The following is a 27,774-nucleotide window of genomic DNA, read 5'->3' on the forward strand; positions in this document are numbered from 1 at the left end:
GATTGTTAGATGTTTTACTGATTTTGGTTAAACCTGACGACACTTCAAAAACAGACATTTATCAGTGTTTCATTGCTCAACGAAGAGGGATGCGCGCCTTCCTGGCCCATGAACAGTTCCGGAAGCGCAAAGTACTACAATACCCACAATTCCAATCACGTGATGTGAAATGTCACATGTCCCTCTGCTTTCTGCCTGGCTTCCAAAACAGCTTCAGTCATTCCCTCTGCGGTGGAGGTTGCTCAACGCCAAAGGTACCGTCGCTTATCATATTATCCTCTACACACCGCCGATCAGCGAACAAGTCAATGTGAAGAAAAATGATGTGATTACATTTGAATGTGTGATCGTTTTAGGCAATAATGAACGTCATTTGTTAGTTGAGTTAGTCAGCGCGAAGGTGTGCTAGTTAGCTAATGTGATGGGTAATGACTGATAAACAAAGGCTTTGATTGTGCTGACAGCTCTGAATTGTTGTGTTAATCTTAATTATGGACTGAGTCGAATGTAAAACGTGAAAATTGTATTACATTTTCATTAACGTTCGATAGACAGCAGGGTGTGTGTCTGTGCAAGAGCAGGAACGTTAACATTTTCTCAATAACGTTCACGTCTTCCACAGTTTGTAGATTTCCCTCGAGAGTCACCGGTTTATGTCGATATCTGCCGAAACCCTGAAGACATTTTTATCTTAAGGGCTGTTTAAATGTTATTCAAAGGGCGTGTGATTGAACATAAAGACGCAAGAGTAGTATGTCCCCTCATGTTACCATTTATGAAGTACAGCAGTCATATAGAAGCTTAACCCTGGTTCTTGTAACCTCTTGTACACGACAGGACTAGTAGTATTAATGACTTTTGCAAAAAAAGGGCTGTCTTTCACTCTCTGACATTGTGTGTCTTTTCTTTGACAGGCCCCGGCACTGGCCCCTCATCCTGCTGCTGAGGTGAAGGTATGCTGCACTCCTCCCAGTGTGAACTTGGGTTAGATACTGAAGAGCAGGGTTACAAACACCAAGGGCTAATGTACCGAGAACGACACAGTATCTAACTTCACATGTGCCTCAGCAGGAGTTACAGTGAAGATGACACATTACCTATTCAGAATATTAGCTTTACACCTCACGCAAAATCAGCGTAATAATGAGAATTTTATTCATCAGCGTCTCAACAAACACATGATTTACACGTGTCGCACATGCAACCACACGCCCTCACGCCAGGCCTCCTTCTGTTAACAGAAACAAAACCTACAAAACGTTTAACAGTCAGCGAGCTTTGGTGTCACGTACAGCAAACACAGGAAGCTAAAATCACTCATGAAATAACCTTACTATGCAACACTTTCATGCAACATAATCTGCATTATCAGCAATTTATTTGTCACTTCACTTTTCCAGGAGCAAATGTTTCTCGTGGCACTTTTGCGGTGTCTTTATCCTCAGTTGATGAAAAGCTTGTGACTGCTGCCATGATTTAATATGTTTACTGTTTGTTGACCTCTGACATTACGGAATGGATCCATTCGAAGGGCGCGGGGTGATAGTAGTTGTTGCCACTCCCCCAGTTTCTTGGCTTTTCTACCATCCAAGTGGGCTGTGACTTGCTGGTCTTTTCTGTTTCCTTTTAATTTTTCTTACTTTCAATTCAGCTTTTAATATTTTACTTGTATTCAGCATGCTTGTGGTTTCCATGCTGATCCCAATGTATGATAGCAGCATCAAATTGTTGCTGAGGTGCCACTGTTGTTGAAATCTTCAGAGTATCCTCACAAATTCTATGTTGGACCAGTAAACAGGCTGCATAAAACTAATGACCCCACTTTTCCACAATGAACAAGAAAATTGCACTTTGATATGAAAAGAATGACTGGAAAAAACCAGCCTCGCTTTATTTTACACAAAGGTTTATCACTGATTAAAAATAATGGTTAAGTAATGGGATATAAAATGTATTTACCGGGAACTGATGCTTCTTTCAAGAAAAATAAATTTTAAAAATGCGTTAAACAGCCTAGTACTAACTTTACATTCATTATCACTGCATGCTAATTAATAAAATAACAGTGTGGAGGGTCACTTGTTTTTTCTAGTGCAAGTCTAAATACAAACTGTTTTATTCCAGATCACCAAATGGCCTCGCCACCATCTCACTGTCTCTGTTGATTTCATTACCGCCGACTGCCTCCTGACCGGTGTGAAGACGATCGGGATTCTTTCTCCCTTTGCTCAGACATTTTCATCGTATTTACCTCAGTCTGGATTCGCAGAGTTGGACTCAGCTCTTCTAGGGTGCACAAGACTTTGCTAGTCAAGCTACAGCTTGTTGACTGATGGCGATTAACACTGATGTTGAAGACTGGGGTGCAGTTGGGAGTAATGATCCAGGCGAGCGGGCGTGGCTCCTCCAGAGCCCCAGTGTGGATTCTGTCCAGCATCTTGAGATGGACAGGAGGCAGAGCGGGGGCGTGTCACTTTTGGGAGCTGTCTTCATTGTGGTGAATGCAGCACTGGGAGCAGGTCTGCTCAATTTCCCAGCAGCCTTTAGTATGGCAGGAGGAGTAACGGCAGGAGTGGCACTTCAAATGGTGAGGAGATCCCCGTGAAGCCAGAAAATGAGTTCCATGCACAGGTTTTTCTCTGGTGACGGGAAAGCTGGCTGTGACTGAGGAGACTGTTTGGGTCAACTCAGCAATAAGAGCCGGCTCTTTTGGCTCTTTGAAAGAATCATTTAGGGCCTGAGCCTGAAGTACCTTCAGACTCAGGCCCTATTGTATTTGTTTAACATTATGTTTGGTATGGAAAAACTAAAATGATGCACAAAAACAAACTCCCAACTAATTATTACACATCTGTATGGAAGATTTCCTTTTGAACCATTCAAAAGACCATCCAAAACAATCACATCCAAACGTGTCTTGCCATATAACAAATCAAAGTAGCACGAGCCTCTTAATATCATCACCAATGTGAGACATTTTTGAATTCTATAAGTCACAGGATCACCCTATTACACAGGAGCAGGCTGATAGAGCAGACTAGTTCATCCCAACAGTGCCCTGAGGCCAGTACAGGAGGCAGAGTAATATAAATGGTAAGGACACAGGCTCATTTATATTCAGGTGATGCTGATAAATGCCATCAGAACTGGCTGCAGGCTGAGGTCACAACTCCTGTGAGAAAGCAAGAAAGTCGGTAGAGTAAAACCCCTGAAAACCTAAAAGGTTTCAAACATTTAGTGTTAATCAAATTGAATATTCATAACATGATTAATATACAGCTTTTTGTGTCGTTACATGAGAAACTGACAGACTTTGATTGTGACATCTTGTTCTAACTGAACGTCACACACATCAACAGTCCTGTAGAATCAGCTGAGGATTAAAACCAATACTTTTGTCATGTGGGACATAACAGAAAAAAAAACCACATTTCTTTTATTGATTGCTGTTTTCTGTTTAGTTACATAAATTTGATTGCAGTTTTGAATCTTGCTTCAGCACATTTGCACATGCACGCGCGCACACAAACGCACACTGTCAAAACAAAAGGTCAGGGTTTTTTTCTGTGACCAACACAAAAGCCTTTGTAATCAATAAGAGGAGATTCTTCTTGTTTCTTTGTGTTTCAGTTCATGCTGATCTTCATCATCACTGGACTGGTGATTCTGGGCTACTGCTCGCAGGTTTGTTTCACGTCAGCGTCGTTATTTTCATCTTCTGCTGTTTATTGGTTTTTCCTCACCATCTGCTGAAGCCCGACAAATGTTTGTCTTTCACATCAGTATTTTTCTTTCATGGGTGATGAAATAATTAGAGTAAGAACTTTTGCAGCTGAAGCAGACTTTCAGTTCCTGAACTGGTCAGATGTGCCGACAACCGTGCTTGACTCACTCAGTCGAGTTGCAGATTTTGGTCTACGGTTACTTAACATTGAGCAGCAGAATATCCAGTGTGCTGCGCCTTCCTGCTGTAGTACAAACTTTGACTAAAATCATGTGGTGCATTCAGAGTTGTTGACATAATGGGTGTGGTTTGGTTGGATACTCATCATGTTTTCACATTATAGAACAAAGTCCTCTCTCAAGCCGGTGCTGCAAGGATGACGTGTATTTGTAGTCCAAGCTGAAAGTTAGCATCACCATGTGCCAGTTGGATTTTTACATTGGATTTAGGAACATTGGTGAATATGAGCTCTGTGGCTAATGATTGTGAGACTTGCATGTTTAGATAAACACCACCTTTATGATGTTTGAAACATATGCAACCGTCAGTGTAAAGCTAACATTGTGCTCTGAGTGAACTACGCCACGGGCGCATGATTTCAACGTTGCAACAACTGGCTTCACACCACTTCTGATTTCAGCGTGTCAACCGAATGTGATGAGGATTATATGGCAATGCGGCACATTGAAATCATCTACAAACTTCCAATATCTGTAAATGCTACATTTAACAAAAAAACGCAGACATTCGTGGGCCACTACATACACACTCATGCTGTGTCATCTGCTTTGGTTCCCTCAGGTCAGTAATGAAAGCACCTATCAGGAAGTTGTTCGAGCCACATGTGGGAAAGTCTCAGGAGTCGTATGTGAAGTGGCCATTGCTGTTTACACCTTCGGCACTTGCATTGCTTTCTTCATCGTCATTGGAGACCAGCTGGATCGCTGTGAGTATGTTCAGTCTGTGAGAATCACGCAGCAGCCGCCATTTTTCTGATTATCTTATTTCAAGTACTTTGGGTAGGAAATGATTCACTTTGTTTACGCAGTCTAAGAGTTCCAAATCCCATTCTTCAGAGGTCAGCTTTATATATTGACCTCTACCTCATGTCCAGTCTCCTACGTTTCCTCACCATGTCTGACCTACATTCAACTCTGCGTGGTGGGTTTGAAAAAATGAAGACGTTTCAGAGTCGTGTTGATAACCTTTGAAAAAAGCCTGTCCTAAAATGACGAGGACAAAGAGCATCAAGAATGACACCACTCAGCCTTTTAGTGCTGTAAAATGTGTCCCTCATGTGACTCAATCACGCGTTTCCTCGTACGAAGATGCTGACAGTGAACAAAATCCTTCTCGAGGTTTTTCTGTAAACAGACTCTGAAATGAACAGAGTAGTTGTGAGAGTTATTGTAATTGTAGCTCATTCTCACTGTGGCTGTGCCTGTTTGTCCTCCTCACGGGTGTCTGTTTTCTGTTGTAGTGATTGCTGTCATGGCTCGTGACACAGAGGGTGCGGTCAGCGACGACTGGTACACAGATCGCAAATTTACCATCGTTGTGACTGCGGTCCTGGTTATTCTCCCTTTGTCCATCCCCAAAGAGATTGGCTTTCAGAAATATGCCAGGTATAATGTTTACTGCCTTATTATATCTCTGAGTGTTTTCTTAGATTGCACCTTAGCTGCTCATCTCTGGTGTTCGTCTTCATTGTAGTGCACTGAGTGTGATGGGAACCTGGTACGTTACCATCGTGGTGATTGTGAAGTACATATGGCCAGATAAAGAGATCTCTCCAGGCTATATTCCCACCAGGTGAGTCTTGCATACTTCTTTTATTAAAGCGATTCTTCCCCCATGAAGGATATACCAGTATATATATTGCCTTTCAAGTACTCACAAATAGGTGTCTTGAGCTCACAATCACTTTTTTACCTTCCCGCATCCCTCTTTATGACTCTAGAATGCAAAAATTCAGCTGCATTTGTTTAGCTTGAGGCTAATGATGACTGATGGCCAACAACAGCAAAGCTGCCCAAAATCATCCAATAACAAAATCAAAAACAAGTGCAGCGTCAGGTTTAATCCACCTGTTCTTTATCCAGCCATATGTGCAGTTATACATAAACACATTGATGAGAACTACAAACTGACCCCTCTGGTTTGGTTCTCAGTCACAGCTGTACCGAGCGTGACCTGCTGCGAACCAACTTGCTCATGCGCCTCCATACGTGTTCACAGAAGTGTTTGTTTTTAGCTAAAATTAAAGTATTTGCTAGATAAAGAAGATGTGGATTATACTGGACGTTGTACATGTGAGTCCTAAACTGACATTTTTAGACAGTTTTGCTGTTGTTTTGTGGCTGATGTTTTTTCTAAGTATGTATTTGCTCCAAGCTAAATATACATGGTTGGCACTTCTCCTTATTCTGGAGTCACAAACAAGCAAAACAGACAGGGGGAAAAATATCTTTGAGTGCTTATGGAAGCTATTTGTGAGTATTTAAACAGTAAACTATTTTTGGGTGAAGTATGGCTTTAAGATATAACATTTAAAAACTTGAAACAAAGCTTAGGAGTATTTTGATTTGTTGTTCGTTAATTCAAGAGTAATCCTCCTTGTCCCCATAAATTACTCGACTTGCTAAATCCTTGTGTTTGTTACAGTTCTTCATCCTGGACTGCTGTTTTTAACGCCATGCCAACCATATGTTTTGGTTTCCAGGTATCTCTTCCTTGGTTTCATTGCAGATCCTAGAATTAATACTTGAATTGTAGCTTTTTTTTTTGGATTAAGGGAAATGGAGTTTTGTCGCCTCTTTTGTCCCCGCAGTGCCATGTCAGCTGTGTGCCGGTGTTCAACAGCATGAGCAGGAAAGAGATCAAACCCTGGGGCGTGGTTGTCACTCTTAGCATGATAATCTGCCTCTTTGTGTACACAGGAACAGGTACGTCAGCCTGTGTGTTTGCTACTGAGTATCCATATGCAGGCATGTGCCTGACTACCTGCCCGCGGGTTATGGTGTCATTGTAACTGACTTGTGGCTGAAGTGACTTCCTGTACAAAAACTGATCAAATCCATTCTTAAATATCGAAACAGCTCCAAAAAATGTATTACTTTGTAATGTGTAAAAGGATTTTTGGAATAGATATTGAAGGAATATAACATGAAGTTAAATGCAATCATTTAACATTTTTTATTTATTTATTTTTTTAAATTTTTTTACACTCGTTGTGTATTTGTCGGACGGCTTGTGACAGGCCATCAGTGCTGACGCGTTTGATGTCTTTTGTGTTGGATCAGGTGTCTGTGGCTTCTTGACGTTTGGCTCTAATGTCAGTCAGGATGTGCTGATGTCATATCCTCCTGATGACATTGCTGTGGCCATCGCAAGAGCTTTCATTGTCATCTGTGTGATCACCTCCTACCCTATTTTACATTTCTGTGGCAGGTAAGTTACAGTTTCTGCTCTTGCTGTTTCAGACGGTCTGGAGCTCTGACCAAAGATGATTGATGAATTTGAGAAAATTTGGCTTTTGGCTCTTGTATTTAATATTGATTTACTAGAATATGTATTTGTATCAAATCCTGAAGTTTGTCATTATTATGTATAAATTATAAGCTGGGCAATGTGTGTCTCATTTCCATCAGGAAAAAATTTCGGGCCGTGAAGTTTTACCTCAAAATCGTGGAAATTTATTTAGTAAAAATATGTGTGAATCCTGGTGGACGTGTGAGCATCTCTGCAGCTCAGAGATGTTATCATGTACAGCCTCAAGTGACCTCAGTGAGATGTACTTAGCTGCTAAGTCAGTTGGTGCATGTTCTGATGTTGGGCAGAAATGCAGAGGATATTTCATGTTTTTTAAATTTTATTTCATGAATGCAGCATTTCCTCACTCTCCTCTCACGGGATCATGTGCTTCCAGAGCAGTGATCGAGGGTCTTTGGCTGCGTTTCCAAGGTGAGCAGGTCGAGGTGTGTGTGCGTCGAGAGCAGCGGCGGAGGATCCTGCAGACTCTGGTGTGGTTCGTCGTCACCCTGGTTCTCGCCCTCTTCATCCCTGATATCGGTCGAGTCATCTCACTGATCGGAGGATTGGCAGCCTGCTTTATCTTTGTCTTCCCTGGTTCGTCCAGCTCATTATACACAGTTTCACGTTCCTGCACAGCTTTAATTTCATGTGGTAACTCTTGTATTTCATATCTCTTATTTTACAGGCTTATGTCTGATGCAGGCCAAACTATCCGAGACAGACAGTCGATCTGCCAGGTGAGATGTTCCATAATTCTCTGTTAAGAATTCATCATGTCACATTTAGTGAGCGTGTTTGTCGCCGGGCAGTTTCATGGGTCAATGAAAGCAGGAAACCAAATCCAGGAGCTTTAAATCAGACCTGATTGAAATGAATGAGTGTGTCGCCAGGATAACGATTGAGAGACAATCAGCTGTTGAAGAAAAGCTGATGAAAAACACATTTTTGATTGGAAGGCATCTTCAAAAAACCTTGATATTATTACATTTGAGAAAACTCCTCAACATTGAATTTCTTTGTTCTTCTCTTTTACAGCTGGCACGGATTGGTGATCTTCGGTGTCGTCATGGTGACACTCGGAGCGTTCATATTTGGTCTCACCACGACTAATTCCATCTATCAAGATGTGGTGAGCTAAAAGGACCGCTTGTGTCGGAGGGTGTGGTGCGATTGTGGACAGAGGGGAATCCTGGTCCTGTGCTGCTAATCTGAACTGCTGGATAAGCTGGAGACGCTCCTCATGACAATCATTTTAATAACCAAGACCTCTTCAGCATGTCCCATCTGCGCTCCACGCAGAGTCAAAGCACCTGAGCGCTTTTGCTCTGTCTAGGAGTTGTGAAGGAACTCCCAGAATGCCAAGTGACTCTTTGCCTTTTAATTCCTGTGAAGTTTTAAAAATGCATGTTTTATGTTGTTTTTAACTTGCAGTGAACGCAGTTTTTGACAGTAGAAATTCCACAGGGACTTGTCTACGAACCCTGTGTGGGTGACACATTCCTGTCCTGTTTACAAGAGCGAAGGGACTTTGTTTATTTGTTCAGAAAAACCTCAAAATCAAATTGATTTGAATAAGGAAATTGTACCAATTTGTGTATTTTAAATTGCATGTCAAAGTAAATGTGTCTTAGCATAAACAACGTGTTGAGGTCCAATCTAGATCCAGGCCTCGTGTTTATAGCTACCAAACGTTTGTTAACCAAATCAATAATTTTGTCTTTTCTCCAGTGAAAAGTTGAACGGAGCGATAGATTTGTACAAACTAGGAAACATTATCAAATATTTATGGTGCTTTAGCTGCAGAAGGTTGATCATTTTTGGTCGGCACCTCTAATTGACATTAAAAATTTAACATCTTCGCTTCACCTGTATGAGCCTGCAGGACTTAAAAATGAAGACTACAATACAAAATCACAACAGCGGTGTCCCGCCGCTAAATAAGTGGACAAGTCTGCAGGGTGTGGTAGAGGACAAACGCCGCCTCGTACAGAATATGGAAGCCAAACTATTTTGAGGGGTGCTGATTGGAGAATGTCTTTCTGTGAATGTATGTCACATACTGTCACTATGACCGCACACACAAGAAAGGTGGTGGAGGGACTGAACACCTATACTCTTGAGGAGTTTTTGTGTTACTTGAATCAGTATACATTACTGAAAACTTTTGATTCAAAGGGATATTTTATTTGTTTTTAGTTTCATGCCAGATTGAGCTTTGCTTTTTTTTTTTTTTTTTAAATGCTCCAGAATTTAGGACGCTGAAGCTGATCAGGGCACATTAAGTTGGATTTCATTCTTCTGAAATATTTTTTTGTCAAGATACAGTAGCAGTTGAATTCAACTAAAACGTTTTCTTAGAATCATGACGACGTGGTTATAAAAGCGGTTAACTGGTTAGGATATTGGTACTTGTAATGACTCAAAGTTCTTTTTCGTCAAGAAGTTGAGCGTTTGCGTCAGTTATCCAGGTTTTTATGAAAACCCAGTAATAAGGTTTTATTGTATTTATGGTTCTCAAAGGAAAAAATGTGACTAAATCAGAAGAGCAATGTGGTTTATTGGTGACACTAAAAGACTGACAGAATGAGCTGATAGTTTGGCTGAAGGGAGAGAAACCAGAGTGGAACAGTACTGTTTCGCAACATGTGACCACTACAAAAACTTTACAGCTCTTGTTGAGTCCTTGTAATACAGGTGCTTTTTTTTTTTTTCCACATTTGCTGATATTTCCTTTTGGTGCTAGAAGTAACCATTTATCCTGCTACATGAATTAAGGTTTAATGATAATTTGATTTATTTACTGTACTTTAAACTAAATGTTTTCCCCAGACTTTTCTCAGTCATGCAGAATATCAAACGTTCCTGTCGTCTTCCACAAACATTATGTTTGAGGGTAAATACCCAAGACTTCCAATGTTTTTTTTCCAGTAAATATAACTAAGGCATGTATAAATCTTACGGTCCATGTGTCACTGACAATTCAACGATACAAATAATAAAAAGTCCGTTTTATTTAAGGCTGTTTGAGCATTATTACAACGAACAATCACCCTGTCGTTTCATTAGAGAAACCTACTAAAAAAAAAAAGTGCAAACTGCGACATTCAGCATAAATTGATCAGAGTGCAGAAAATAAAAGATGAAGTGAGATGCTAAACTGAAGAGAAAGAACTTTTCACCTCCAGATACAGATGGAAGCGCTGGATTTGTTTCATTTCCAACATGACGCAGAAGAATCCAAGACAATAAACATGTCATAGTTTAAACTGAGCATAGGAATACACATAAGGATCAGTGCATTAACAGTCCTTTTCCCTTCAAATGCATCCAGAAAAATTCTACCCGTCAAGTGATGAGTGCTGGTTCCAGCAGGGTCAGTCATGGTTCACTCAGTAGGAGCTGTTTGTTATGAAAGACTGGAACAAGTGGAGAGCCGGTCCTGGAGCCCATTGTGGAACCATGTGACCTGCACCCTACAACAAAAACATTTCAATAGTAAAATTGCTGATCAAATAACCGCAGCATTTTTTGACATATTGATGCTTGCTTACCTTAACAGTCAGGAATGTGATGTTTCCAAACTGCTGGTAGAAACCAGCAACCTGGTCATCGTGAATCCAGGTCTGGTACTTCGTTGTTGGCTGAGATCAACATCATAGTGTAGTTCAGAGTTCTGAAAACATGCATTTTACAGTTTCCTTCCACTAATACTCCTACCTCCAGGCCGAGGTCTTCCACAAACCACTGGTCTCCCAGGAAGTTGCAGGCCATGTCTGTGTCGCCATTGTATACGAGAGCCCGAAGACCCAGAGAGAGAAGCTTCAGGTACGTGTCCTTCATTGTTGGGTAGAGGATGGTGTAGTGGTCTGACACGTTATCGCTAAAAACAAGAAAGGTCAACAACGCCCTGACAGGTTGCAATCTTTGAGGGACTTCTGCCTTCCAATCAAAGGGTTAATGATGGAACCCTTTAGAAATAACTGTTACAGAAGGTTCAGCAATTTACTATCTGACATCTCACCATACGTTTTGCTTCCTGCTAAGGTTCTGATAACCATTAAGAAGCAGGAAGTAACTGTAGAATAACTTCCAGATTTTAATCTTTAACCCTTAAACTACCACTCATTCTGTTTTATTTTTAATACACCCTGAAAAAATGGGTATTTAAGCCTATACATCTGTTGATTGTTGTCATTTTTGATAAAAAACAAAACAAAATCAAAGATGAAGTGTGAGCGTTATCACTGTATTACCTCTTTTCCTTAACCTAACCAGGCTGTATATACACAAGACAACCTGAGCTACTGAGTGTAGTTTGTGGGTGTGAATAGACAACAACATCTCTACTCAACCTGTTTGCATGTGTCATTTCACAACCCAGCAGAAAGTCCATTTTAATTTAACGCTTGTGCGCTGTATTGGAGCACTTGTGAACGCAGCAATCTTGCAATGGTGCAGATAAAAACGACCCATCAAAACATAGTGTGGTTGGATTGCATTTTTTTCTCTGAACCGTTAAACCAGCCGAAAACAGAGAACCAACCAATTGCATGGATTTGGGTGGGATTAGTCAAGCAGACTGTAGCTGTGAAAGGATCCTTTAATGAAGTCTCAGCTTCTCCTGCGATGACACGTGTCCTCTGCCATACAGTCGGCGTTATCTCAGCTTTTTACTGTATCTCAGGTCTGGTCATCTCTTCGCCCTGCTGCAATAACTTATAGTATGTGGCCATTTTATTTGTCTAATATACTGAGCGTGAGTTCTTCTTTTGTCTGGTGTGAGTGGTGAGGGTCGCTCCTGTGGTGAGGTACCTGCAGATGTCCCACGCCGGCAGTATGTCTGGGATATGTAAAGCTTTCCTCACGTCGCCTCTGTTTAGCCAGTTTGCTTGAGCTGTACTGTTGATGCAGGGTGGGACGGACCCCAGGGATCCGGTGGAAGACCCTCCACCTGGAAACTTCCGAACAAGACCTTAATGATTAAAAATCACAAGGAGCAGAATGTGAAGTGCAGGTAAGGGAGTCTGCTGTACACACACTAACCTTGTGGGTGTGCGGGTGTGTTCTGTAGTTCTTAAACAGGTGACTCATGGTCCTCTCATAGCCTCTGTGGGACCCTCCGGGACCCTCACAGTTTAGGTACAGTGCATACTCATTCAGCCCACTGTCATACACAATATTAAAGGCTACTCCTACCTGGAGGGAAACAAGAATGATTTTTTTCTTTACCAACTGTAAAAAATACTTTGCTCATGGACAAGTTCAACCTGACAGAACTAAACTGAAGCACCAACAGAAGAGAAGTGAAGAGCACAGAGTGACACACACTGCATAAAAGCTGATCCAGCTGTTCACACACCGAGAGAGAAGCCCACAGCCACGTTCACTGGCCCAAATGGCACCAATCTGACCCCTTCAGATCTGATTGTTGAACGAGATCATGAGCAGGAATGTGATCTTTTTGAATCAGATATGAGCTCCTTTCATGTGGTTGTATTTTTTGAAATGCAACCTCAGACTGAACAGCCATGCAACACGTATCGAAATTCAATGAGAAAGTGAATCGGCTGATCTCCTGAACCCTTATGAGCCTACATGCAACCTGAGAAAAACTTCTGTTTTTAAAACAACTGTTGTTCATCTCCTGTTAAAATATGTAGTGCTTTGTAACTTCAAGGCTTTAGTTTAATTATTGTTTGACATGAGTATATTATTATCTTAGTCTTGTGTCACCAGAAGTGCCCAGCTCGATCCCTTAAAGCAAGTAGAGACGTACTTGCGTCCGGCAGGTCTCCGATTCTGACTTGTAGAAGTTGCAGATATCCTTCTCACAGCAATACGTCTTGAGATCCTGCCATAACCTGCAAATAAATCACAGGGATGACTAAACAAGCACTGTTCTTACAACTGGTTATCTGAAGTAATTACTGTCTTCTTGGCTTTTTTCATACTGATGCAAGGCATATCAATTTAATGAGATGTTTTCTGGTGTTCAGGCAAGAACATTTAAACACACCATATTTACCCCGGAGTTAGAGGAAACAAACTAGTACCAGACGGCAACGCTTAATGAATTTATCACCCCATTGTAAAGCAGCAGACAAACTTCCAGGACAAAGTATCACTTACTCTTCTCCAAAGAGACCGTGGTAATACCCAAAGTAGATCAAAGCTTGGTCATTGAAAGCAAAGCTGCTGAGACCGTTTCCCACTGAAAAACCCTAAAACAAAACAAAAAAACCTGTTCAGATGAGGGTACTACTGAGTGTGAGCAGCAGGTGGCACTACAGAGCAAAAATTAGAGTCTCCAGATGAAGATTCTCACCTTAAAGTTGATTTTAGCCGGTCCTGTAGCCACAAGCTGGCTGAGGGTTGGAACATAAATTCCTCCATAACTTTCGCCAAAGATGAAGAACTCGTTCTGAGTGAAGTTTGGGAACTTTGCAAAGAAACTCTGCAGCGCTCTGTAATTATCATCAGCAACCTAAGAGGAGGACGTATTTAGACGAACGCTTGTTTCGAAGCTTGTTTGAACTTCGGTAATTGAGTGGGTCACTATACTCACCTGATCATCATTAGTGGTGTAGTTTTTGTCATTGGAGAAGGAGAATCCAACACCTGCAGGAGACTCTAGATACAGCAGGTTAGCAATCTTGTTCCAGCTGAACTTGTTTTCATAAAGTGTGGCTCCATTGTCATTTACCTGAGCAGGAATTACAAAAATGTCTTTCAAAAGTCACTTAAATTCAAAGCCTTTGTCTACTTATGCACACTGTAATTGTACTCACATGGAAAGGTCCATTCTCTGACAGAAATCCATCCAGTGAGCTGCAGCCAGGACCTCCATTCAGCCAGAGCACGAGTGGGTCTTTGACTGGGTCCCTCTGAGAGGTCACGAACCTGCAGGAGATCAGGACCCAGGTGGATTTATCAATAATGCAGGACTGGCTCAAAAGTGTGGACGTATCTACTGATGGAAGGCTTCTTTGTGTAATTACATTTCACAATTGAGAACAGCAGTAAAGCCTTCATTGGTGAATAAAGAGTGAATGGGCTTCACTTATATAGCACTGTATCTACCCGAGTAGCACTCAGAGCGCTGTACAATGCTGCTACGCCATGCCGCGCGCGCACACACACACACACACACACACACAAGGCATGGCGCTAATCAGTTCATCAAGGGTAATTAGGGGTTTGATGTCCTGCTCAAAGACACTCAAACAGCATCTTGGAAGACAGGAAATTGAACCAGTAACCTTTAGATAACTTGATGCCAAATCTACCATCTGAGCTCTAAGAACTGCGAAATCATAAAAACTGAAATATGTCCAAAAAAGTTTTTTTGTAAAATTAATAATCTGATTTGATTTTTCAGAGTAGCCATCATTTACTAGCTGCTTGGCAAAATAAATGAATAAATCATTAAAGCCATTCACGCATAGACAATAAGTTAATTTACCCATTTGTCCATTTTGATTTTTTTTTTTTGGCCAACCGCTGAAGTTGAGATCATGAGCAACATACAGTCAGTTGTGTCCAAACTATCGGCTATCAAGTAAGCTAAAATTTGAAATTTAAATCTCTCAACTGAAACAAATAAAAGGGTTTGAAGCACTAAGATGACGTCGTTGAGTCTCAGTAAACGCTGCCGGGTATTTGCAAGTCAAACTACAGGCTACTTTGTTTCAAGAGCGGATCATAACCAAATGCTCCCTCTAAACTGCGCGCTTGCGCAATCGCACACCTCTCGCACATTCTCAGGGCACAAGAAAATCTATGCAGAGCATCGATTCGGTGAGTGACAGGTGTCCAGACAATGATACGTTACAGTTTAGGCTACGCAGCCGAAAATATTAAATCTAAACTAATATAAATGCTGCTTTAATTTGATTCTTTTAATAAACCATGTACCTTGCTATGCTCCCAGGTGTGGAACAGGTGTGTGGCCACAGCGTGCACAACTGATGTTGTTCACATTGATCCTCAGTGTGCTCAGGGAGCTTGTGTGTTTGCCCAGACACATGAAAATTAGAGGGAGCAATGCTCATAACACATCTTAGTCAGATATGACGGTGGGGGTCAGTGGAAGAGCCCTTCCCGACATTCCTTACCAGTAGTGCAGGAACGTCCCGGCCCGGGTTTGGAGGTATCCTGACCACTGGCGATAGGTGGGTTTGAACAGCATGCCTGGGAGATTTGTGACCTCATCAGGAGCGTACTGAGCTCGCGGGCCGAGTGGAAGCACAGCTAGAAAACACACCAGCAAGCTACCAGCCAACATCCCGGAACCTTGCTGACTCCAAACACTAACGACACGGAGCCCTCATGCACTCACTAAGAACCTAACCTCGGCTTGATGGTGTCTCTGACTTCCTCGAAAACTGCATCATATACGCCTCGGTCTGCGTGAACAAAATCCAGAGCGTCACATGACGCCGGCGCAGGTCAGGTGACCACGGTGTGTGAACCCTACGCTGAAGAGACGTTTGTGCGTGCGGACGTTATGCATCTTGTTTGTTTTTTTTCCGAGACAGTATAACACAATAATTGATACGGAGAAATTATAAAGGCACGTTATAACAGTAAAACTTTCATTTGATTCCACTGAAACATTTATATTAATTGTTGTAAAATAATACTTTGTTGCACATATGCATCATTCATCTCTGTCTCTCTCTGTCTCTTCCTAGTATAGTATGTAATACTGTTTAGAATATTTATCTTTGTATATAGTATGCTTATAATATTTCTCTCTTTTACAAAAAGTTCTGATTTTGTACATTTTCCTTACACTTTTCTATCACTTTTTTTAATTGATGTTTCACTTTGCTACTTTTTGATGCTGAAAACCTGGAAATGTCCCAATTGCGGATAATCTGAATTTGCCTTGATGAAAAATATTGTCTCTTTCATAGTCAGCTACAATGGATGGATATGTCCAGGTATTTCTTTCTTATATTTTTAACTGGTTGAGCAAAGACACGCGTAGGGAGAGAGAGAGAGAGAGAGAGAGAGAGAGAGAGAGAGAGAGAGAGAGAGAGAGAGAGAGAGAGAGAAAGAGCATCAACGTCTTTTAAAATTAAGACCTATTTTCTGGAGAAAAAAAGATATTTAATTAACTTACCAGATTCAGAATAACTTTATTTAGTCCCGTGTTGCGCAATTAAGGGAGCAGAGAGCGGTAACATTTGGTTACATAAGTTAGACAACAACAACATACGTAAGGAAGTGCGGAAGTACCAAGACAGCTAGATCAGTTGAAGCTTTGTATGTAAAATGGTAATTTATGTTATTTGTGTCAAGAGTGTGTAAAATAAGCACGATACTCAAGTGTCGGCAGGTAACAAACTAAATGCTGTACTCGTTGTTTGTCCATGTTTAGTTGCCGTATTTGCGGTCCAAGCTGCTCCCATTTGCGCATGTGCGAAGTGATCTTCGAAGTGGATCAGGCGGCTACAAACAAACCGTGGCTTGATTTACCTGGCCGCCAATACTTTGAATGTAAGTTGAAATATTGTTGAAAGTAGGGTTTGGGTTAACTAGTGGCGTTATTAATTTCCGGCAGCAACAGTTATTACTGGTTTTATATAACCGAAAGTTTATAACAACAAAGCAAATGTTTGGTATTATTTGCCATGCAAAATGTGTGTGTGTGGGTGAGAAGTTAGGTACAATGTTCATTACAGTTCAAATGATTCACCGGAAATGTGACGTTAAACTAACTTTAAGCCCTTATCCTAGTAGAGACCGTTATACATGTCCACAATATGTATTCAAACCAGCGTTACACAGAAAATTTATCCGGGCGGCGGGTCTGACCCAGCTGATTCATGGGCAGGCTCTCCGGGTGATATATGTTTATTTTCTGCCCGGCAGCATGGACCCTGAAGGTAGCAACAAGAGGGGAGAAGAGGAGACCCACACACTCCACCGGAACCCCACCCAGGCAAGACATAGGAGTCTGAGGAGCCTCAACGGGCTCGCCAAGAGGTTTGTGAGGATGCTGCAAGAGGCTGAAGACGGCCGACTTGACATCAAAGATGTAAGTCAGTCTCTGGTTTCTATCCGTTCATTTTCTACCGCTTATCCTGTTCAGGGTCGTGGGTGGGGGGGTGGAGCCTATCCTAGCAGCCTTCGGGCAAGAGGCGGGGGTTCACTCTGGACAGGTCACCAGTCCATCACAGGACCAGCACATAGAGACAGACAACCATTCACACTCACAGTCACACCTACGGTCAATTTAGAGTATCAATCAGCCTCGTCCCCTCTTGATGTCTTTGGACTGTGGGAGGAAGCTGGAGTACCAGAGAGAACCCACACAGGAACAGGGAGAACATGCAGACTCACACAGAAAGATCCTGTGCTGGAGCCGGGGCTCGAACCCGGAACCCTCTTGCTGTGAGGTGACAGTGCTGACCACTGCACCACCGAGCTGCCCACATGTAAAATATAAGAAGAAATATCACATCCAGACAGAGAATCATGTGTATTATATTTTCTCCCTGTATTTTGCTAATAAACACATTTTTTTGTATGTATAACACCCATGCTGACAACTCCTGCCACAACTTTGTCCAATAACTACGATCTTACATCATGATAATATAGCAATACAAAGCAAAATTGACTTCATTTTGAATTTCATTGAGATCATGTGATCAGCAGTCTTCCTCGTTTGGAGTCCAAGCAACAGCTTGTTTCAATATGAAGTTGTTATCTTGTTGTTACCTTGGTGTTTGGGCTGTTATCAAATGGGAATTAAGGCCTCGAGGCTTTTCTGTTCTATCCTTCTAGATTGAACCTAAAATAATAATTCTTTTTTTATTTAAATGTGGTAGACTTTTTTGTATAAGAAGATGTATAAATCATAATTTTCCCAGAACTTAATTGTAAAAAGAAAAAATAAGAGAAAGAAATTATATTAAAAAATTAAATTAGATTTAAAAAATGTTGGAAATAAGCTTCCGATTTAGGATTCCTGATCTTTCAGGCTGTCAGTATCCTGGATGTTGGAGGAAAAAGGCGAATCTATGACATCACAAATGTCCTGGAGGGCATCGGTCTGATTAGCAAAACTTCTAAGCGCATTGTAAAGTGGACGTAAGTTTTACCTCTGTTGTGGACATTCATGTCTGTGGTGTGAAATGTCTTATATATTAAAATTCGCTCACCTTTTTGTAAATAAGGGGCACAATCCCGGGACAAAATGTACTGGAGACGTCTAAAAGACTGATCGTCTTGAAGTCTGAGCTGAAGGAACTGGAGCTGAAGGAGAGATCGTTGGATCAGCAGACGCTCTGGGTGGAGCAGAGCATCAGGAACACAACAGAAGACTGCAGTTCATATCCTTTTTATGTTTGCTGTGGAAGTGGATGTACTAGTTTTCAACATCTATTCTTCTCGTGATTCTTCCTGCTTGTCATGGCCAATACCGGTAAGAAAACTGATGTCTTCATCTCACATTTTTGTGTTGTACACTACCTCCAGAAACGGTCGTGTTACTATACTTTTTTGGGGGGGGGGTTTGTAGCTAATTGTAGCTGCTACTGTATAGTAAACTTTTTTCCCCTCCATTTGGCAGATTTACAGAAAATCCTCCAATACTTACTAAAATTCTTATACTAACATATCAACAATAAAGACACGTTTGGCCCTCCAGCTGAGATGCAGCAGTTTGCCAAATATGCTCTCTATTGATAAACTGTAAACTCATTATCATAATGCATAATAGCAAAAATACCATTATCTGCTCATAATACATGGAAGCTGATATATTATAATACACGTCAACCACACATGGCATAGAATTTTGTGACCATAAGCATATAAAATGTGTCAATTTTAGAGATCATGTTTGTATTTTATTCAATTTTGTAATTCTTATATTGTCAACAGTAAGATTTCAACTGAAATATAAATGAGACGTTGTTGAGCAGTTTTGAGGCGTTATATTATAACTTATTCTCATAATGTTAATGCTTTGTATCATCTTCAAAAATATCAGTGCGGCTTTGAATTGAACCTTAACTCTGACCAACTCTCACCTACGTGAATCATGAGGATATCTGCAACTGCTTCACCGGTAATGTTTACACACTCTCCTGCCTTTAGGCACCATTGAGCACTTCTCAGTGCTATTTCATTGTTTTTATTGTTGAGGTTTTATTCACAGTCAGGATTGTGAGGGATTGTGACATGCAGATCCAGGCCCTTCTTTATGACAGATATAAAAGTGGTCTTCTTTCATCTGGGCTGCCGCTCTTAAGATTAATAATGAAAATTGGGTGCAGCTCAGAGTCTGTATGTTAACAACCAGTGATATCAAAACAGCTGGATAAAGAGTGGTGCATTTTTTCATGATGGCATTTGCAGCTCCATAACAGCTGTCTGTTGTAGTTTGTTTAGTGCAGATGCGAAATAACCCTGAAGATTCATTTTATCTTCCAGCAGATAAAAAAAAAGTAAATCTTTTTATGTCCTGAAGATTTTCACTCCGTTCTGTCTTCAGGCCACACTCTGCTAGCAATACGAGCACCTTCAGGAACACAGCTGGATGTTCCCATACCCAAAGCTGTGAGTTAATCACTGGAACTGTCAGCATCCTCGAACTCAGATATGGTGAATGAGTGGATGAATGTGTCTTCTTTCAGGTCCAGAACAGTCCAGCCATGTATCAGATCCATCTAAGAAGCAATAATGGACCCATAGATGTCATATTTCTTAACAAATGGTCCTCTGGCTCAGTCCCTGTTGTACTGCCGGTCCCGCCATCTGAGGAAATTTTACAAAGCGCTGCGTTAGCCATGTCCATAGGTGAGACAGCGCCTAAATCACTCTGGCTCTTCAGTCCTCATCAACTCTGGAGTTTATGGTCTGATTAGCAACACACAGCTAAAGCCAAATCCTCATATGATAGCAGATGGTATGATAGCAGATGCGAGATTTAATTTTTGCCAGTGCTTTTCATTTCTTTTGATAGGCCCACTCAATCATCAGTAATCCACCCTCCCTGTTTCTGGACTTCAAATCTTGCCCACAGACTCCATCCATCCTCTTCCACTTATCCTGTTAAGGGTCGGGGGGGGGGGGGCTGCAGCAGCTTTCAGGTGTGACACCAGTCCATCACAGGGCCAACACATAGAGACAGACAACCATTCACACTCACACCTACGGTCAATTTAGAGTATCAATCAGCCTCGTCCCCTCTTGATGTCTTTGGACTGTGGAAGCTGGAGTACCAGAGAGAACCCACACAGGCACAAAGATCCCGTGCCCGAGCCGGAACTTGAACCTGAACCTTCTTGCTCTGAGTCGACAGTGCTAACCACCATGCCACGCCCACAGACTCATACAACAGTAATGTGCAGGAAGCTCTTCACAGAGAACTCTTTAGTTTTGACAGGCTCCCAACAACTGCCTTGATCTCATGTAATCAGTAGGATGTCTGGTGTTTCTTGGGCGATGATTGGGTCACAGTGTAAGAAAACCATGAAGGCCCAGGGAAGGGCAGATCAAGGTCCAGATCAGAATTAATTTGATGTTGCTTGGTTCCTAGTGGGTGTGCGGTACAAGGCAGCACCTTTTTTACCCATTTTTTTATTGTTTCAAGGATAAAATTATCATTTGTCTCTAGAAAAAATGCCGTTGCAGAAACTGTAATTAGTTAAATAGCATGATAAAATGACTAATTAAAAAAGTTACTGTCAAACCTCATGTTGAACGCTTATCAGATCAATATGTGATGAACATTAATGCAGGTGAAAGTGTTTGTTAGCGTTTCCAGTCTGAACTTAGGTGATAAAATGGTTGTGAAGGTCGCCCCCCTCTACTGATTTTAAAGTATTTATCAGTTGGAGCGCATCAGTAGCTGCTGTTTATGTCCTTCACGCTCTAACAAACATGTTCCTGTCAGTCATGGCTGCTGTTAAAGCATTTTTTTTCCCCCTCTCGTTTTCAGAGCAGGGTTCACCAAAAGAAACAGAAGACTTGCAAGAAGCTCCAAACAAAAGTTGGTGCTTTTCTTGCATCTTTTATCTCAAAAGTATTTCCTGTGCGTTATCTTGACTGTGTGATCAAACGTGTCCTCTGGTTTTGCAGAAATTCTGGGTGCAGATCTAATCAAAGAGTTAATGGCATCTCAGGGTGAGTCCACTATAGTTCCTGATGTCATCTATCTTTGTGTTTGTTTTGTAATGGTCTGAATGAACTTTTCCCCCTCAGTTTTCTCTCCACTCCTCAGCGCCTCCTCGCCTCCGGCTACAAACGAGCATTTGGACAATCTGGATGATAGTGAAAGCCTCCATGGCTTCTTTGGCCTCCCTGTACTCGATCTTTGACCTTTGATTCACATGCTAAGACTTGAAATGTAAATACTTTTTTTAATCTTAGAATATGTATGTATTGCACCATCTTTTAATAGTAATTGATTAATTGAAAGAACAAAAATAATAAAGGAGTGATTTCTAATAGTGTCAATCTCATTCCAAAGTTGATGTAATCATTTGACTTAAAAAAGAATGACTCGTAAGAATTGAGAGATCACAATAATAAAACAACTATGGACTTTAGTTTTTATTAAATGTGATAGGAACAACTAAAGACCAGTAAAGACACAAGAGTACAAAAAGCCAGCTGGTTCTGTGTACAGACTTCTGAGGTTTTTCATTGGAGGTATTTGTGATATATACAAATCAGGAAGATGCTCAAATGTTTATACTGACACAGTTATGGGATTTAACATTTTACTTTAGATTTGGAAAATTGGAGAAAATATTTAGATTGTATCTAAATGTCTTGATTTACAGCTTTGTTTTTTTGGTTTTTTTTTTTTTTAAATATGTTGAGCATTTCTTGCACCACAGTATTTTTATTGCCTCTGAATCTAAATTCTAAAAATTTGAGTTCAATTCAGCACCTCTGATTTTCAGCGAAGGGAGACACGGTTTCGAAATTACTGAACCGAACATTTTAATTACAAAATGCAAGTATGAAGTTTGTCACTTACTACAACAAAAATGGATTAAATTCATCCTATCCGGTGTCCGTCACTGAAAGCTTTAGCAACGCGGAAATCACGTGACTTTGTTGCTATAGTAACACATACACTGCATTTGTTGGGTGGCATTTAGCTGACGTGCTAGCATTTTCTACTTTGGCCTGATATCTTCACGCACGATGGTGAGCAGAACATTTTTTCCCTTCTCAATATGCATCAGAAACGTAAGGTGTTTGCTAACTAGCGGCTAACAGGAAGTTGTACCTTTTATTTGTCACCTAACATTCTCCATTAAATGTGATAACAATCGTAAAGTAATTCGCCAGTTTGCTCACAAGAAACCATTTATATGTTTGTTTGTGTAGCCTCCGAAAAGTAAAAAAAGCCCAAGTAAAAAGCCAGCCAAGACAAAGACGACTGCACTGATAGATGGGCTCACCAAGGACGAGCTGTCCAAGGAGAAGGTCAGAGCTGCTTGCCAGTGTGTGCTGATGTTTGCATGTGTTTTGTCAAGAGGAAAGGTAAAGTATTCTAGTATGCATTGTGCCCCTCCCCCCAACACACACACACACACACACACATACACACACACAAGTCATCCCTCAGTGTGTTATTTTATAAAGGCTCAACACGAGATGATGACATGCTCTATATACTGGATGCATCTTAAAGACGTATCAAACAATGCATGTAGAATACTGGATTTGTAATGTTTGAATGAGGAAAAACAATTAGATGCATTTAAAAGTTGCAGATATCCCAACATGCTGAATCTGATAAATACATTAAACTCAGTATGGGGAGTCTTGCTGGAAGTGCATCCATAAATACCACAGACGAAAGCGCTCTGTATTCAGGTGAAGAAATAAGTGATTTTCCTCTTGAAGCACAAGGATTAAGACAGACCTTTAAGTGTATAGACTCTCTTAGTCTTCATCGGGGCCTTGAGTGGCATTGAACTTGACATACTTCTTGCTCGCTTTATTTTTTCTCCTGCGCTTTTGAGAGCATCTGTTACATGAGCCAAAAGGGCCAAGCAGTGCTTCAATTGCTCTCTGATGGATTTTTGTATTTAAGATGATAGAGCACATTGTACAACTTCGAGAAGAGCTGGATAGAGAGAGGGAGGAGAGGAACTACTTTCAGCTGGAGAGGGACAAGATGTACGCCTTTCGGGAGATAACAGAACGACGACGGGAGGAGGCCACGGCCGAACTCAAGAATCTTAATAAGGAAACAGAGGAGGACGAGAGGCGGCACCAAGTAGAGATAAAGGTAAGTTCATGATCAATATATCATTGCGGCTTTCCGGCATCGTAAAAAGATTAAGGGGCTACTACCCCCCCCCCCCCAAAAAAAGAATAAAATATAGTAAAACTACACACACTTTCTCCTGTTCTCATATCAGTCATCAGTTAGATATAGTTATATATATAATAGGCTCCTTTCATCTTTCTGTTCCTCATTCATGAGTGTCTTCCTCTTTCCTGTCCAAATCACTGTAAAAAATACCCCTAACATATTGCTGTATACATATATATATGTATATATATATGTATATATATATGTGTGTGTGTATATATATATATATATATATATATATATATATATATTATATATATATATATATATATTATATATATATATATATATATATATATATATATATATATATTATATCATCTCTAAGGCTGCCTTTACTTCCTTTCATGATAAATCTGCATTGTTGAAATATTCTTAAAGGTGTTCTTTTTAAGAAGTTAGCAATTACCATTTTACAAGCTTCGAATTTACAATCAACCACAAAGTTACCACTACCATTAACCGTCAGAAATTTAGTGGAGTAAAACTACTCAAATCTTACAAATGGAAGTACAACAAATGTTTTTTTTTTTCTCATATTTTTCTGCCTGTTTAGGTGTACAAGCAGAAGATGAAGCACCTTCTGTGTGAACACGAGAACATGACATCAGAGCTTAAAGCAGATGGTTTATCGTCCATTGAGAGGCTGCAGAGAGAGCAAACACAGTTAGAGAATGAGCTTCGTAAGAGAATGGGGGACATCAGGCTTGACATGCAGGAGCTGGACATTGAAAACTTAGTCAGGGAGTTGGAACTGGTGAGTAATGCCCAAAATATTTGTTTATTCTGCATATAAACTGGACATAATCAATTTTTTTACGATACAAATGCATCAAATGTGTTTTATCAGAGGAGTCCCTTGTGATGAATACCCAGAGAATCACCACCTGATTATCTGCGTTACAGAGCTTCAGAGAGTTTCACTTAACTGTCGTGCTGCTCTGCTGCCACGTTACCATTTGAACGCACTGTCACTCCTCTCATAGTCTCATTTTTAGCCTTAGCAGGCAGCTGTTTGCACTACTTCCTCATCAGAATTCATTTTGTTTGTCACCTCCATAATACACACTCAGCAAACACTGGAGTGAAATCCTGTCCTCCTCAAATCATCCTGTGCGTCACATTTAAAAACAGACACAAAAAAGAGCAGCAGTAAGTAGACACACTTAGCAACTCAATGATGAGCATTTAGTGAAATGTTTTCCGTCAGATGCTTTTCAAAGTTGTTCTGTAACTGCTGGATGTGTAATAAAGCTACAAGTTTGCTAACAAGTTCAACATATCAACACTAAAGATGAAGACGTGGCATCAGTGTGGCCTTCATTACTTGTTTCAGCTGCTCCCAAGTGACCAAAACATCAGTAGATGCAGATTTCTTGCATAAGCACCAATTCTACAAACATAAATTCTCTTATGTTTCAACAGAAACATGATGAAGACATGAAAAAAACAAGGAACAACTGGGAGAATCAACTAACAGGTAAATAACTCATGTCCACGGAAATTAAATTTGGCTTGTACGCCCTCATGAGCATAATTTTGTTTTATTACTCGGGTAGAAGTTCAGGCCGAGTATGAGAAAAAGATGGAGTTGATGCAACAAGAGGTTTACAACATGAGGAGAACTGAGACCAGTGAGAGGGAGGATCTTCTGAACAGCCACATCACCGCTCTCAAAGGAGACCACGACAGGATATTCAGCGAAGCTGTCGCACTCCTGAATCAAAGTGTTGAACAGGATTTGGAAGTGAATGATTCACTGAAGGTGATGGACAGGTGGAGGACACCTTTACACCGGAGACTGTTGTGTTATGGATGAATATGTTGTTTATTTTATTAACTATGTAATGAACTCATCGTAATTTCTTTAGAAGCAGAGATTTGAAATGGATTTGAACTAAATTGACGACTCCCATGATGTTTTATCTCACGCATCGTGTTTTTTATTGACTTTTCTCAGAAGCAAATTGAAGACATGAAGTTGAAGCAGAAGGAAAAAGAGAAGAACCTTGCAGGGCTTCTGCCAGATAACAAGTGTCTCGATAAGCTGCTCCTCAAAGTCACGGAGGAAATGGCTGAAGTTCAGAAAAAAATTAAACACCCCACACAGGAAAAGGTTATTTTGCTGGGTTTTGTTGTGCATTTTATATTTGTCGCTGTCATGGTGTTTTGCTGTAGCTTCTGTGTATATGGGACAATGATTATTTTGACAGCACCCTGATGAAAATTCCAAAGAACAGAAGCTGAACAATCAGATCCGGGAGTTTGAAGTACTGAAGCAGAAATACAGCGAGGTAAAATCCCTGATGGAGTTGCAGTGTCACAGTCGATGTGAGCCACTTGATTTATAGACATTCACATGAAGACGTTTTCCTGTGTTCTTGTCACAGCTTCAGCTAGAAAGAGACGAGCTGTATAAAACTTTCACTCAGAACATTCAGACTGTGCAGCATAGAGCGGATCTGAAGAACGTGCCGATGGAAAAGAAACTGACGGCCCTGACAGACAGCTTGGAGAAGACGCAGGCGCAGCTCAGCTCGGTGCTCTCAGCTGCTAATCTGGACCAAACTGCACTCAGCAGGGTCACAAAGAAAATTCAGGTAGTCGTTTATCTGCCTTCTGTTTCCATTATGGGACAAAGCAGCAATCAACACCTCTTTTCTCCTCATGTCTGATATTGTCAAAGTGTATATTTTTGGTATATTTTCTATCATCTGTACAGGAGCGTAATTGTTTTTTTTTTTCTTTTCTTAGGACATAATTGACACCAGCAATAAATCCATCAAGGATCTGCAGTATAAAAGAGCTCGAATTTCCAAGGTTTGTCCTGAATTTAAAGTGCAGCCATACATCCATTTTACTTCTCTGCATTCAACCTTGATTGCATCATTTGTATCATTTTGTAGTGAACCTGCTGTGATAATCGTATTTACATGACAACAACTGTGTGTCTGGCAGGCCCATCAGGAACTGCTGCTGCACTGCGAGTTGAAGCAAATCCCGGGGGAGGGTCTTTGTGGAAACTAGTCTTGAATTGCAGAGTGTGGAACAAGACTTGGATTTTGTCCCATATTTAGATTTTTTCCCAGTGCAAGACAAGGCTTCTACATTTTGATGAATTTCTGTGGAAATTCCAGACATATGTGATGGTCTCAGCTGCAGATTTGATTCTAGTAGAAAAAAAGCCTGTTGGCGTGAGAGGAGATTTACGCTCTGAGAGTTTTATTTCATTGTTTTCCAGTCCAGTGAATGAATTCAATTTCTGGGCAACAGGTGTCAGTGTTCAGTTGCTCTCCTGTTGTTTTCCTCTCGTGTGCCTTTGCATATTAACAAGATTCACTGGCTGATCATCGTAGAATAGAGAAAGTTTGAAAAGTACAAAGAAATCAAGATTCATACATAGAGAGACTTTTGATAAAGAAAGACAGATATGTTGCATTAAAGCCTTTCCCAATATGTTAATTTCCTAGCACACCACAATTATGATGGTGTACTTACATTGATTCAATCGAGTATTTTACACAAATTCAAATTGAGTTTTGTGGTTTTAAAATCAGACTTATTTTTGTTTATTTTGTTTGCTGATCTTTGCTTATAATCACAGTGGAATATTCTGTTTGACTGTCTTTGTTTTTTACTCAATTGTGTTTGAATGAATTAGGAGAAAAAAAACCAACCAAGATGAAGTGCTTATGAGAGTTTATTAATTAACTGCAGAGTAACAGCAAATTTTGAGCCACGGGGCCTCCCTGACATTTCTGAGGCTGGTCGTGTTTTGATTTGAGCATCTGTTTTTTTCTTCAGGGGCAGCCATAGATTATGTCCTCCTCAACTACAAATCATATAGTCATGTTAGGAGTGTGTAAGAAACTGAAGGACCTTTTACTGTTGCAGTCATCCTATTGTATTCAGATCAATAATAAAAACCACAGGATGTTTGTTGCTGAAAGGTCTCAGTCCTTTTAATTCCTGCATGTTTCTGTAAATTCGCAACAACAACAACAGTGGTTTTAATTGTGGAATCTGACAGTTTTTAACTGAAGAACCATTCAGGTTCAGTCTCTAGACAGCAAGAAAGCAAAAGGTTATTCTCAGAATTGAAATATTGATTAAAAAACAGACCCCTATTGCATTAACACCAAGGAAACATAACATA

The 27,774-nt window shown here is 40.6% G+C and overlaps 4 protein-coding genes across 10 annotated transcripts; 3 read left to right on the forward strand and 1 right to left on the reverse strand.

Moving 5' to 3' along the window:
• The first annotated feature begins 187 nt into the window (after positions 1-187).
• slc38a7 (solute carrier family 38 member 7) lies at positions 188-10,277 on the forward strand. Its single transcript, XM_086184586.1, has 13 exons — positions 188-254; positions 915-953; positions 2,125-2,587; positions 3,631-3,684; positions 4,526-4,670; positions 5,205-5,349; positions 5,438-5,536; positions 6,389-6,446; positions 6,555-6,669; positions 7,027-7,174; positions 7,653-7,852; positions 7,944-7,995; positions 8,294-10,277. Exons 3-13 carry the CDS (start codon positions 2,333-2,335, stop codon positions 8,394-8,396), a joined length of 1,374 nt encoding a protein of 457 aa, XP_086040712.1. The 5' UTR covers positions 188-254; positions 915-953; positions 2,125-2,332; the 3' UTR covers positions 8,397-10,277.
• Positions 9,824-15,707, reverse strand: LOC147269420 (lysosomal protective protein). 2 transcript variants are annotated; one of them, XM_086184576.1, is made up of 11 exons: positions 14,257-14,390; positions 14,047-14,158; positions 13,824-13,961; positions 13,584-13,742; positions 13,388-13,479; positions 13,035-13,119; positions 12,302-12,454; positions 12,071-12,216; positions 10,976-11,138; positions 10,810-10,899; positions 9,824-10,731 (listed from the first exon to the last, which is right to left on the reverse strand). In XM_086184576.1, coding segments are annotated over exons 1-11 (1,224 nt in total). In that variant the 5' UTR covers positions 14,259-14,390; the 3' UTR covers positions 9,824-10,647. The 2 variants fall into 2 exon arrangements, with proteins under 2 accessions (XP_086040702.1, XP_086040693.1); XM_086184567.1 differs by lacking the exon at positions 14,257-14,390 and adding an exon at positions 15,373-15,707 and having other exon boundaries at positions 9,826-10,731.
• LOC147269421 (transcription factor E2F5-like) lies at positions 15,019-21,727 on the forward strand. 4 transcript variants are annotated; one of them, XM_086184607.1, is made up of 11 exons: positions 15,019-15,055; positions 16,644-16,762; positions 17,138-17,303; positions 18,252-18,361; positions 18,448-18,602; positions 19,299-19,343; positions 19,770-19,834; positions 19,912-20,074; positions 21,219-21,269; positions 21,359-21,403; positions 21,482-21,727. In XM_086184607.1, the coding sequence occupies exons 3-11, from the start codon at positions 17,139-17,141 to the stop codon at positions 21,595-21,597; spliced, it is 915 nt and encodes a 304-aa protein (XP_086040733.1). In that variant the 5' UTR covers positions 15,019-15,055; positions 16,644-16,762; position 17,138; the 3' UTR covers positions 21,598-21,727. The 4 variants fall into 4 exon arrangements, with proteins under 4 accessions (XP_086040733.1, XP_086040742.1, XP_086040750.1 ...); XM_086184616.1 differs by lacking the exon at positions 15,019-15,055 and adding an exon at positions 15,732-15,749; XM_086184624.1 differs by lacking the exon at positions 15,019-15,055 and adding an exon at positions 16,457-16,540 and having other exon boundaries at positions 19,305-19,343.
• LOC147269422 (dynein regulatory complex subunit 4-like) lies at positions 21,577-27,544 on the forward strand. Of its 3 annotated transcripts, none has more exons than XM_086184554.1 (11): positions 21,577-21,626; positions 22,622-22,720; positions 23,334-23,531; positions 24,175-24,375; positions 25,044-25,098; positions 25,178-25,383; positions 25,579-25,734; positions 25,832-25,912; positions 26,009-26,218; positions 26,373-26,438; positions 26,577-27,544. In XM_086184554.1, the coding sequence occupies exons 3-11, from the start codon at positions 23,334-23,336 to the stop codon at positions 26,643-26,645; spliced, it is 1,242 nt and encodes a 413-aa protein (XP_086040680.1). In that variant the 5' UTR covers positions 21,577-21,626; positions 22,622-22,720; the 3' UTR covers positions 26,646-27,544. The 3 variants fall into 3 exon arrangements, with proteins under 3 accessions (XP_086040680.1, XP_086040664.1, XP_086040671.1); XM_086184538.1 differs by lacking the exon at positions 21,577-21,626 and adding an exon at positions 21,869-22,438 and having other exon boundaries at positions 22,622-22,777; XM_086184545.1 differs by lacking the exon at positions 21,577-21,626 and adding an exon at positions 21,869-22,438.
• Positions 27,545-27,774: the final 230 nt, after the last annotated feature.

This window comes from Aulostomus chinensis, chromosome 2 (assembly GCF_037954235.1).
Source record: "Aulostomus chinensis isolate RoL2024-O1b breed Wild chromosome 2, RoL_Achi_v1.0, whole genome shotgun sequence".
Lineage (NCBI taxonomy): Eukaryota > Metazoa > Chordata > Actinopteri > Syngnathiformes > Aulostomidae > Aulostomus > Aulostomus chinensis.

Bases quoted from the DNA above. Each gene is read 5' to 3' on its own strand.
- LOC147269420 (XM_086184567.1), bottom strand. From the start codon at position 15,542: ATGTTGGCTGGTAGCTTGCTGGTGTGTTTTCTAGCTGTGCTTCCACTC. The intron at 13,120-13,387 runs GTAAGTGATACT...ATTTATTTGCAG, and splicing joins CACGGTCTCTTTGGAGAAGA to GTTATGGCAGGATCTCAAGA. The intron at 12,217-12,301 runs GTTAGTGTGTGT...CTTGTTCGGAAG, and splicing joins CACACCCGCACACCCACAAG to TTTCCAGGTGGAGGGTCTTC.
- slc38a7 (XM_086184586.1), top strand. From the start codon at position 2,333: ATGGCGATTAACACTGATGTTGAAGACTGGGGTGCAGTTGGGAGTAAT. The intron at 2,588-3,630 runs GTGAGGAGATCC...TTTGTGTTTCAG, and splicing joins CAGGAGTGGCACTTCAAATG to TTCATGCTGATCTTCATCAT. The intron at 7,853-7,943 runs GTTCGTCCAGCT...CTTATTTTACAG, and splicing joins CTTTATCTTTGTCTTCCCTG to GCTTATGTCTGATGCAGGCC.
- LOC147269422 (XM_086184538.1), top strand. The intron at 22,778-23,333 runs GTAAAGTATTCT...TTTGTATTTAAG, and splicing joins GTGTTTTGTCAAGAGGAAAG to ATGATAGAGCACATTGTACA. The intron at 26,219-26,372 runs GTAGTCGTTTAT...TTCTTTTCTTAG, and splicing joins GGGTCACAAAGAAAATTCAG to GACATAATTGACACCAGCAA.
- LOC147269421 (XM_086184607.1), top strand. From the start codon at position 17,139: ATGGACCCTGAAGGTAGCAACAAGAGGGGAGAAGAGGAGACCCACACA. The intron at 18,362-18,447 runs GTAAGTTTTACC...TTTGTAAATAAG, and splicing joins AAGCGCATTGTAAAGTGGAC to GGGCACAATCCCGGGACAAA. The intron at 19,835-19,911 runs GTGAGTTAATCA...GTCTTCTTTCAG, and splicing joins ATGTTCCCATACCCAAAGCT to GTCCAGAACAGTCCAGCCAT.